We start from the raw sequence: 12501 nt of genomic DNA, 5'->3' as shown, positions 1-12501 counted from the left end.
TAAAAGTTACCTGTATTTGTGAGTAAATAAAATCAAAGTATGTTGATTATTTTGATGTCTATAAGGAAAGCAATTTTCAGAAAAACCATTTAAGCTATAAGTAAAACTGCAGAAATAATTTTTTAATTAAAATTTTTGCATATTTAATTTCAATAATGAAAGAGCACAAAGAATGGGTTTCAACTAGCTCTTTTAAATTCTAGTGGACAGAAAATTTCCTCTCTAGGATATGTCCTTAGGTCACACTCTCCTATTCTGGGTGACACAAGACTTTTCTCAGTCACTCTTCCACATAGGATTTTTATCCATTGTATGCACCTAAACAAAGAAAATACATTCTGTGCTCATCTGAAAAAATGCCTCCTAAGATATTTTAAACGCCTGTAAATCTCAAAGTCCTACCCTTCCCCGGAGGCCATTTTCTGTCTCGTGTCTGGGTTCAATGGAACAGATTTACTTAATGGGCTTCCAGAATTTTTAGTTTTTATATCAAAGTAACTTAAAATCCTGTAATAATGACAGAATTCCATCCCAAAACACAGGAGATGGCTTATTTATATCTTTTTAAAGCCTTCAATTTAAAAGATGTTTGCAGAATACATTAGACACTGAATATCAACATCAACAAGCAGCAGAAACTAGAACTTCAAAGTCAGCATGTTAATGAAAGAAACTCTCACCATACATTAAAACTTAATTTTTTTGGACCTTCTACAGAGTTTTTATACAGGAAAAACTTCAAAATATCTACAAACAACAAATTTTAGAAGTTGTATATTTATGACACCTGGTTATCAGATATGACTTTACCTCATCAGTACTCATCTCAGTTTATAATGTATAATGCTTAAAATAAAATTATACATTTATAAAAGCACTAAAAAAACTCTTTAGTTAGACAAATATTTATCTCACTATGCAAATACATAATTTTATATATAAAACTAACACTTCTTTTCATGAAACAGAGCTCTGATTTTGAAGTATATATTTTTTCAGGATAAAATGCATGCAGCAAGTTTTCCCTAACACAATAAATTATTAACATGTGATCAACAGTAATTAATTCAAACAAGGCTTATATTCACATCAGTATTTTCCAATAATACTGCCTTACTGTCACTAACAATTAGCTTGTATATTTCAAGCAGATGTTCAGAATACATACCTCTTGGGCAAGATCTTGTGCACTGGAGATAAGAGGAAAAGGAGGGCTGGCCTTGTTCATGTGTACTGTGACAGCGTTGTGTATCTTAAATGCATTCTGGAAATCTTTATTTTGTACAAGTTGTAAAAGCAGTGAGATATCCTCCTGGCTCTGAGAATCTACCAAAGTATGTTGGATATGTTTAAGTGAAGAAAACAAGTCTTCCACTTCTAGTAGGAGAAGGAAAAGGTATCCAAAAATTAATTATTTGTCTTAATTCAACACGTGTTTTAAAATAAACTTTCTTGAACCAGTAACGATTTAAGTTTTCCAAAAAAAACCTTGCATATATTTTTGAGAGTTAAACCACTATCATTTTACCTATTTTTAAGTAAAACTCTAAAAATTATACAAAGTAGAATAACATTTTTTCCAAGCATTTGAAGTATAAAATACATACTCACTATAAAAATAAATGAGGAGGAATACAGAAATAAATTTAAAATCACCAACAGTCCCATCACCTAGAAACAACTTTTTTTAAAAATATCTCTTGAGTATTTGCTTTTTTCATTTAACAGTACATTTTAATTATTTTCCCACATCGCCAAGTACTCTTTTAAAAACATTATATATAATGGCTCCATGATACTCGTTGCATGGCTAAACCTTAATTTAAATTACCATTACATTAAAGCTGAGCATTCAGGTTACTTCCCTCCCAATTTTTTGCTACTATAAATAATAAGCATTTCAATACATAATGGTCACAGCTGAATAAAAATTCGTCTGAGAGTCTGATGTTTTCTTAACTCCTAGAAATAGAATTTTTAAATAAGATTCTGACATTTTAAAAACCAAAAAGCTTTCCTGAGAAGTTTTACTAATTTAATTTACATCCCATTAGCAATAGTTTCACTAATATTCAACTTTACAGTCCTATAAAACCAATTTATGTAACGGGGAGGGTGAGGTTTAGTCATATTTACCAGGCACTTCTTTGTGGTCCATAAAACTCTTGTGAACATGTGAGTCTCCTAAAATTATATTGAAAATTGTGGGCATGTGTATGTGTGTACATACCTGTTAGTGTGCATATGCAGCACATGCATTTTTCTGGGAGAGTGTTATCCCAAAATGGTTAAGAGCCACAGGTTGTTTCTTCCCTGCCCCGCAACAGGTAGGTGTGTGCATGTGTGTATTTTTGTTACATTTGTCAGAAACAGTCAGTTTATTCACTTGTCTGTTAACTGTGTCTATGGCAGCTTTTATTATAGAAGTTTTCGACTCTTGTATGTTAAGAATGATCCACCTTTTCCTGTGTGATTTCTTTCACTGTTTCTGTGCTTATCAACTCCTTTTGCTAGGTCATTAAATATTTGCCTACATTTCTTTTGGCTTCTTATGGCTTCTACTTCATAATTAACTTTAATCTATCTAGAATTTACTTTGGTATAGATTTGAGGGGAAATTTTAACTTCAATTCTTTTCTTCCAAGTGGTCAACAATTATTCTAACACCACTTACTGAATAATCTCTACTGTTCCACTGATTCATACCACCAAAATCTTACATATAATAGGGTCTTTTTCTAGTCCATTGGTCTATCAGAGCCACAATGTTTTATTATAGTAGCATTTCAGTCTTTCCTCATAGTGATATGTCAAGTACTTGCTAATTACATTTTCAAAAATGTCTTGACCATTCAAAATGAGTTACAGAATAATTTTTTCAAGGTACTACCCACTCTCTCCCATTCTTCCAAAAAGAAAAGTCTATTGAGATTCTGACTGAAATTAAGCCTGTATGAGTCTGGGAAAAACTTACAGTGGCCACTACTGTCTTATACACAGTCACATGGAAAAAACCCTCTCAGCTTAAGTCTTTTTATTAGTTTTCTTCATATATAGCCTACAGAAAAGCTACTGATTTTTTTTAAAGCTACTGATTCTTATACATGTATCTTATAATTACTACTATGCAGCAGTTAAATTCTTTCATAGATTTGAATAGTTCTTCACAGTTGATTCTTGAGGTTCCTTACCCTTTCCCCCCAAATCAAAACAGATTTAGTCCCTATAAAATATACAGATACACTCTTCAGTAATTTAAAATGCAGCAAATAACTAGGGGAAAAAACTGGAAAGTCAAAACTTGTCAATCGTGTGCCCCAGAGCTAAATAAAACTTGAGAAATAGCTAGAATTTAACCATAAGCTAAGCTAATATCTAGAACACTAGAAAGAAAGAATATAGATAGGGGAAACTGGGAGATGTTCGTCAGAGTTACCAACTGTTGCTTTTCAGGTGAGTAAGTTCTGAGGAGCTACATGATGACTGTAATCAAGAGCTACTCTCTCATACTACACACAGTACCTGAAGTTACGGATGTGTTAATTAACTTAACCATGCTAAATATCTCACAATGTATACATCAAATCGTCATATTGTACACTTTTAAATACATACAATTTTACATGTCAAATATACTTTAGTAAACCTGGGAGGAAAAAAAGAATATGGAATGTCAGATTCCATCAAATTCAAAGAGGTTACCACAGAATCACCTAAGTATATAAAGAATTCCTAAGAGTATAAAGAATTCAATAGGCTTAAAGTATCTTTAGGGCAAAACAGGAAAACATTTAAATATCTTAAAAGGAAAAAGAATTATAAAACCAACAAAAGTACTTAAAGCAGTAATTGTTTACAATCTTAGGAGGACCATCTTAGACTTCACTGGGTGGATAATGAGATTCCTATTTAAAAATTCAGTAATTATTATTTTTTTTAAAGATTTTATTTATTTGAGAGAGAGAATGAAATAGAGAGAGAGAGCATGAGAGGGGGGAGGGTCCGAGGGAGAAGCAGACTCACCGCTGAGCAGGGAGCCCGATGCGGGACTCGATCCCAGGACTCCAGGATCATGACCCGAGCCTAAGGCAGTCGCTTAACCAACTGAGCCACCCTAAAGTTCAGTAATTACTTAAAAGAGCTCAGACTACTTGTCAGGGCAATGAGAAAAATCAAGGGCTTCAGATATCACCACTGACTGTAATCAATAAGCAACTTTAGTCAGCCCAAAAGATAACCATCTCTCTATTGTCTGTTCAACACCAAGAATTTTAAACTTTTAAAGGCAAAGGAGCTTCTGCATTAATGTCGCCTGGTACCAAAGCCACCCATAAGGAAACTGCAATACTGACGTTAAAAAAAATAAAAATAAAAATCTGTTGTTTTATCTTCCAGCTATAATTACCAGTGTTAATTTGTTATACTATACAGTCTTTCAGACTTTTTATTTTTTTAAAGATTTTATTTATTTATTTGACAGAGAAACAAAGCGAGAGAGGGAACACAAGCAGAGGGAGTGGGAGAGGGAGAAGCAGGCTTCCCGCAGAGCAGGGAGCCCAAAGTGGGGCTTGATCCCAGGACCCTGGGATCATGACCTGAGCCAAAGGCAGTAGCTTAACGACTGAGCCACCCAGGTGCCCCGCTTTCAGACTTTAAAAAAAAAAAAAAAAAGCTGATTTAACCATATAGGTCACATAGTACTGTTTTGCAATCTGTTATTTTCCAACTTCTTTAGAATAAACACCTAAAATTACTGATCAGATAATAAAAACATTTAAAACTTTGATACATATTGACAAATTGCCCTCCAGATTGGTACTACCTTTTCTTGCTTTATCAGAACAATGATTTTTTAATCAAGGATATTTATGAGAATTACTAAGGGAACCTGCAAAGATAAGTCTTGAGAGTTCTACCTCAAACACAATCAGAACCTCGTCTTCCTGAATGTCATTAAATATAAATACATATGTACTGATTTTAAGTTTATTATATTGTACCCTTCTGGTTAAGAACCACTGACCTAAAAGCTTTATTAACATCGGTTACTATAATATTTTAAGACATGATATACTTGAGACGAAGATAACTGACTGCTATATGGAATCTTTGTGTCTTTTTTTTTATAGTTATTCTATTTCCTCATTGGCAAATAGTTTTTGTTGCCCTTTTTTTGCTCTGTGGTAAACACAGCATATAATTCTCATATTTAGAATATTTTAAGTATAAAATGAGATAATGTAGTCATATGTCATAGAGAAAAACTAGGGAAAGTAAAGAAGAGTAACTCACACTAGGATGGCTTAATGAGAGATACAACTTGAGATCAATGACCTTATTTCAGATCAGCTCACAGTTAAGACACTGCTCAGACAGGAAATAGGAAATTTTGCTGTTAGTCCAAAATGGATAGTGTAAGGGAATGCAGGTTCCAGAGAAAGATGAAATCTGGCAATTTGTGCATACTGAGTTCTAAAGCCACAAAGACCATGGAGCAGTTTTAAAAACCAAGAGGAAAAAAAAACACTCCAGGCCAAACTGGAAATGTTTTTCACTCAGTAGGTCAGGGATTAAGATCAGATCTATAGGAATAGGAAAGCTGTGAAGCATAATAATACAACAGAGTCCCAAACAGGCTAATGACCTAGGACCTACCTACATAAGTAATGGGTTGTGGGAAACCTAAGAACCTTGCCAATGCTAGAAATATAAAAACATTTAACTGGGCTCAAGGTTCAAGATTATTAAGTTAACATCAAGACCAATTTAAACTTGTTAATTATCATTCTTTACAACTTCACTTACCTCTTTGATGTCCTGGTCACATTTTTGTTGTTTAATTAGTAAAAACTGTTTTCAGTGAAATTACCTTTCTTAGGAATTGTCTTTAGATTTATTCCATTAATCAGTATTACCAGACTGAATTGAGATCACTTGCCCTTAAGCTCAGCTTTTAAAATTAAACATTGCCAACCATTTTTGGAAAACTACAAATATGTATTTGGCCCAAATTACATATTAGTCATTGCCATTACTGAATAGTAAGATACAGAATATCATATTATGTGCATATGTGGGATTTTATTGAATCCTCATAAAAACCATGAGAAACATTTCACAATATAAAAAACAACCCAAACCCTCCAAACTAGAGACCTACATAAACTCAGATAAAATCTCTGGAGAAAATAAAGCCATACAAAAAAATGGCACCTGGATGAAGAATCCACTTCTTCAGACTTGTAAGGCAATGCTTTTCTGCCACACCAAGGGAATAAAAAAGATAAACTTTTTTTTTTGCAGATTCTAGGGCAAATAGCTGTCCTGAGATGTCATTTTGCCCAATACAGCAGCATGTGATGTACACAGGTCAGTATTTAGAGGAGCTTATACGTTCTAGCTAAAGACAGCTAGAACCACGTATCTTTAGAAGGAATTTTCTCTAGCTGTTTGTACATCTTCATACATATAATGCATATAATGCATGTGTTTTATTCACCCTCCAAATGCTACTTTTATAATACCATGCAGGAAAGCTGCTCAAAGTACTCCATCCTTCAGATCCAAATGTTTTCATTAAGAATGTTTAGTGAACAAGTAGAAAAGCAGACACTGAGTTTTTAAAACTTTAAACTACATGTAGTTGAAACAAATGAACATTTAAGAAAAAATAGAAAATACCCAGACCCTGATGAAATTAGTGTTTTTTTTAAAGCTTTTTAAAAGGCTTATCAATTTAAAAGACATTAAAAATGATGCTGCCTCTGTCCAATAAGTTTTAAAATCACAAAGAAACCAACAGACCCCTACAGCGTTAGTCTTAAAATACTGATCACGATAAATAAGTTCACAGTCTTTATTCAGTTCTTTACCAGAAAATTCGGAATGTTATTTTGACAAAGGATCTTTTCTTTGGTATTAAGGTTGATGTCTAATGAAAAATTATTGTGGGTAACATCAACTCAGGGATTCTCACTTTGACACACATTCTCATTCACATTTCAGTTTCATATAAAAATTCTTAATTTCAAAGGTCAGAATATTTAGTTGTAGGTTAAAAAACCCTTAGGTCCTACATTGTACAACTTTTTTTTTTTTTTAAGATTTTTTATTTACTTGAGAGAGAGAGAGAGAGTCAGAGAGAGCGAGCACAAGTGGGGAGAGGGGCAGAGCGAGAGGAGCAAGCAGACTCTGTAGTGAGTGGGGAGCCTGATGCGGGACTCGATCCCAGGACCCTGAGATCATGACCTGAGCCGAAGTCAGATGCTTAACTGACTGAGCCACCCAGGCGCTCCTATACTGTACATCTTTAAAAGCACTTTACAAATAATTATTATTCAAGAACAGTTAATTTTGTATACACTTAAAGAAATGTTCCATTGTCTGATGCAGGTTATATTTGTTTACTTAAAACATTCTGTGCAATTCCAGAAGGAATTTTATTTTTTTTAATCTTTTTTTTTTTTAAAGATTTTATTTTATTTATTTGACAGAGAGACAGCAAGAGAGGGAATACAAGCAGGGGGAGTGGGAGAGGGAGAAGCAGCTTTCTGTAGAGCAGGGAGCCCGATGCGGGGCTCGATCCCAGGACCTGAGCCGAAGGCAGTCACTTAATGAGACTGAGCTCCCCAGGCGCCCCCCAGGATTTTAAAAATCCAATCAGATACAACTAAATCAGTCCTGTCAAATATGTACCCTCTTCCGTAATTAACAATGAAGATACACAATAAAAAGACAACAGAATCCAGAGAACAGAGACTCCTTTCCCCACTCCCACAAACAGAGACACAACAGGGGAAACACAAGGATAAAGAGCCACATGGACAGAAAAATAGAAAGATACATGGAGAATCACAGGGCTAGCAAGAGAGAATGACACAGTGCAGAGAGGGAAGTGGACAAAGAAGGGAGCATTGCAGCAGAGATATAACCACAGTACGGCAGGACAGAGGGAGGGCGGAAAAGGGGACACTGCAGAGGAGAAGGTGGCAAAAGCAAGTATAGCAAATCTGGCTTTGAGGATAAATTCTAGTCTGCCACAGCTTCCCTACAAGAAAGTTCTTTAGATCTAGTTAAATTCTTTGTCCCACAGTTAGATCTATTTCTTCTTACCTGATGTTCAGTAGAAACTGTTTTAAGTTCCCATCATCTTTTCTAACATTTCTTACAACACTTAAATAATTTAATATTATCTAAATCTATATTATCTATTATTATATTATCTATTATACATTATCTAAAAAAATTACTTCTATTTGGCATTGGAATACAATTAATCAGATAAATACAAACATACACATAAATCCACAAATCTACCCCCAAACCCTCTCCTCCTTTCCCCTTGGCCCTCTCCTGGTAGCCTAAAATATAAAAGAATGAAGATTTAAATTAGGCAACAGAAAGCAAAAACCAAGAGTTGCTCTATCTGAAATTCTATCATAGGCAGTCATATGGGAGAACTTTTTGGCTTTAAGGGTACAAAATAAAATTACACAAGGAAGCTAAGGAATCTCCATCTCTGGAGAACTTTCAAAGTAATGGTGATAACCACCTACCCTGGATTAGCTTTGCTTATTTTAACTCATGCTATCATTTACACCCAAATGAAAAGACAGTTTCTTAGAGATCTATTCTAGCATAACAATCTTCCATCTCATTGTTTAAATGATACAGATTTCTTTAACCTATCCTCAGAAATTTCTAGATTTCAACCAACTTTTAACTTTTTTTCTGAAACTTTTAAAGGTTTCTTCTTTTCTCCTAAACCGGTCAAACTGAATATTCAGATGAGGACCTTAATATTTCTGAGTATGAGGAAATTATATCAGTTTCCAGTATATCTATCTGCTGAATCAAAATCAGAACATTCATTCTGGAAATCTTTGCTTAAACAGAGGTAGACTTTTCCTTTTTTCTTTCCAAATTTAAGAACATAAAATTCAGATCTTTGAATTTTGGTTGGCAGTGGACCAAGTCAAAATGAATTAAAAAAAAAATAAATCAGAAGCTCATGGAAAACCCTGAACAGTAATTACTCATTAACAAATTGGGTTACAAATTAAAAACAATACCATTTAAGTATACAGGCAAGGATAGTTAAGAGAGACAGCACAGGAAAAATCTTATCCCTAAACATGGTAAGACAATGAAAAACTGTCACTGAAGTCCCAAATCTGGGATGAGAATACCTGGGTCCTAATTATTGCTTCATCACTTGTTAGTTGCATTATATGTCACTGGACAACCCACTGCAAGTCTCTGGGCCTTTCTATAAAATGAGTGGGTTTACTAGGATAGTATTTCTCAAACTTTTGTTGGCAATACACTGAAGTGTATATATTTTATTTTAACCCAGTACAAAGCTATTTGAAATATAAGATTTATAAATACCTATGTGCAATATATTTTAATGTTTTCTATTTAATCTAGTTCTTAAAAAAATTACTGATTGATAGGATGGCTAAAATTAAAAAACATATAATACAAGTAAAAGCAAGGATGTACAGAAACTGGAACCCTCTACACATTGCTGGTGAGAACAGAAAACAGTACAGATACTCTGGAAGCCTCAATAACTTAAACACAGAATTACCATATGACCAGCAGTTCCATTCCTAGGTATGTACCCAAAAGAAATTAAAAACAGGTGTTCAAACAGAAACTTGTATGTGAATATGCTTAACACTATTACAATAGCCAAAAGGTGGAAACAACACAAATGTTCCATCAGCAGATGAATGGATAAACAAAATGTGGCATGTCCATACAACAGAGTATTCAGCCATGAAAAGGAATGAAGTACTAGTCCATGCTATAACACAGTGAATCCTGAAAATAATATGCTATGTAAAAATAAGCCCATCACAAAAGGTCACGTATTGTATGAGTTATAGGAAATGTCCCAAATAAACAAATCTATAAACAGAAAGTAGACTAGGGCTGTTAGGGAGAGGAGAGAATAGGAGTGACTGCTAATGGGTACGGAGTTTCTTTTAATGAAAACATTCCGAAATTATACAGTGGTGATGGTTGCACAATCTTGTGAATATACTAAAAACTCATGAATTACACACCTTTAAAAGAGTTAATCTTATGGTATATGAATGTCTTTTTTTTTTAAAGATTTATTTGAGAGAGAGAGAGAGAGAGAGAGAGAGAGAGTGTGTGTGTGTGTGTGTGTGTGTATAAGTGGGGGGAGGGGCAGCAGGCTAGGGAGGAAGGGAGAAAAGTAGACTCCCCACTGAGCTCAGAACCCAACACAGGGCTCAATCTCATGACCCTGAAATCATGACCTGAGCCAAAACCAAGAGTCGGATGCTTAACGGCCACCCAGGCCACCATATGAATTATATCTTAAAAAATTTGTTATTTTAAAAAAACAAAATGAACATTTGCTGGTTAAGATCCACAAATTAACTTCATGGACTAAGAGGTTAGATGATCTTTGGTGGCTTCTGGTTCTTACAAAAGTTAAATTTTAGGGTGCTTGGGTGGCTCAGTCGGTTAAGCATCTGACTCTTGGTTTCGGCTCAGGTCATGATCTCAGGGTTGTCAGACTGAGCCCACACTGGGCTCCGCACTCAGCATGGAATCTGCTTGAGATTCTTTTCTCCTCTGCTCCTCCCCCTGCTCCCACCCCCAAATAAATAAAATTAAAAAAAAAAAAAAAGCTAAATTTTAGTCAAACTTACAGTGTGCCACATACTTATTTACATTTTTTCACTTGGTCCTCAAGAAAATTCAGAAGCTTAAGCTTAGAATGTCAACAGCAATTAAATGAAAATTAAAAATATTTAAACTCTGCATCTGACTCCGGACATCCCTTTCCAATGATTCAGTTATGTCCCGCATTTCTGAACATATCATGACACAATGATGCAAATCTTTGCAAGAGGGCAAAAGCTAAAATCTATTATTACTTAATAGGCAGAATAAAGTTTGGATGCAATGTATCAAAGACTGGTATAGCAGTTAATTATTTTTCAGAATTATGCACATTTAACAACCAAACATTACATGACTATAAACATATTATAATGAATTTTCTAATCTTTACTCTAGATTAGCTCTAATTTTAGCAATATGAACAAATCAGAAAATTTTCAAACAGACCCAACATTTTAAACATTAAATCTAGTACCCGTAAGTCTAATCATGTTACTCCCAGAAAAAAAAGTTCCTCAAGGAATGACTAAAAGAACTTGGAAACATCTACAGCAGCTGAGGAAAAATTTAATAATAATTATTATATCAGAAGTAGGCTGAACTCAAGGTTTATTGGCACTGGAATTTTGTTTGTTGAATTTAAATAAACTTTCCTTAAAGCCAATCTTTAAAAACGTTTATCACAGTCTAGCAAAATTCCAGGATATCCCATGGTCAGTAAGAAGTCAAAAAATAACAAAGAAATGTAGAAGATATATTTTACTTTGTAACATCAAATACGGGAATACTACTGACTTTATAGCTGAATACTCAGACATGTGGCAAAAACAGGAGACACTAATCAAGACTGAAACATGCTATTAATTAATATAATGAAGTATTTTATTCATCCTAATTTTCTGCCCCTTGGTGTACCTTTTATCTTCACACTAACAACATCTGGTATGAATTAAAAAGCCCCTGATCACGAATTTCAAGGGTCTCCTTATTAACCACAAAACATCATGGGTGTGTGTGGGTGGGTGGGTATGCCTTTCCTAAGGTCTCTTCATATGTGATAGATGACGGTGTTTCCTCCTTTATTCCCTTTAAATAGTCTATTATATTTACTTGTCTACAACCCTGGCCCCAAATTACTTCTATGTGAATACAAAAACAGTGGCACCTGCAATCTAGAGGTATCTGAAAAATGATTCTACTCTACTTCATCCTACTTTAACCTCCTTTGTTATCTTCTCAGAATTTCCCTCATGAAGTAGTTTGTTTGGCTTATGAAAGAGAACAAGACAATGAGATTTTATTTGAAGCAAAGCCAAGTTTTAATAACTCATGCCAATTTTAAGGAAAGCTTCCCTAATATATCAAAATTCTTATAATTTATAATACTAATATTATTTATTTGAAATTAAGTTCCCACATCACCATTTTCTAACTTTTAATAAGATTCTAAAAATTTTTTAAAAGATTGTATTATTCGTGAGAGCACATGCACACGAGAGAACACGAGTGGGATGAGGGGCAGAGGGACAGGCCGACTCCCCCCCCTGCTGAGCAGGGAGCCGGATGTGGGGCTCAATCCCAAGACCCTAGGATCATGACCCAAGCCAAAGGCAGAGGCTTAACAGAATGAGCCACCCAGGCACCCCTTTTAATAAGATTTTGACTGCTTTTAAACAAGCAAATTCAGTTCACCCTTTCAGAATATTTTCTATCAATTCCATCCCTGCACTTATATTACTAAATGGTACCTAATTTATAAATCCTTTCATTAAAAACCACTACCCTCAAATAAATAAATAAAATCTTAAAAAAAAAACACGACCCAAAGTATTCAAC

At 34.3% G+C, this 12501-nt stretch overlaps 1 protein-coding gene across 9 annotated transcripts in view; it reads right to left on the bottom strand.

Moving 5' to 3' along the window:
* PALS1 (protein associated with LIN7 1, MAGUK p55 family member) overlaps positions 1-12501 on the bottom strand; it is a 76993-nt gene that overhangs the window by 34421 nt on the left and 30071 nt on the right. For all 9 annotated transcript variants that reach the window (XM_025869856.2, XM_025869860.2, XM_025869861.2 and 6 more), the window contains one exon: positions 1169-1377. In XM_025869856.2, the coding sequence (XP_025725641.1) occupies positions 1169-1377 (209 nt within the window). The remainder of the gene's footprint in view (positions 1-1168; positions 1378-12501) is intronic.

Source organism: Callorhinus ursinus, unplaced genomic scaffold (genome assembly GCF_003265705.2).
Source record: "Callorhinus ursinus isolate GAN/ISIS: 27379988/994484 unplaced genomic scaffold, GSC_fseal_2.0 scaffold8, whole genome shotgun sequence".
Lineage (NCBI taxonomy): Eukaryota > Metazoa > Chordata > Mammalia > Carnivora > Otariidae > Callorhinus > Callorhinus ursinus.
Note: the sequence above shows the minus strand (reverse complement) of the source record. Positions and strands in the feature narration are given on the sequence as shown.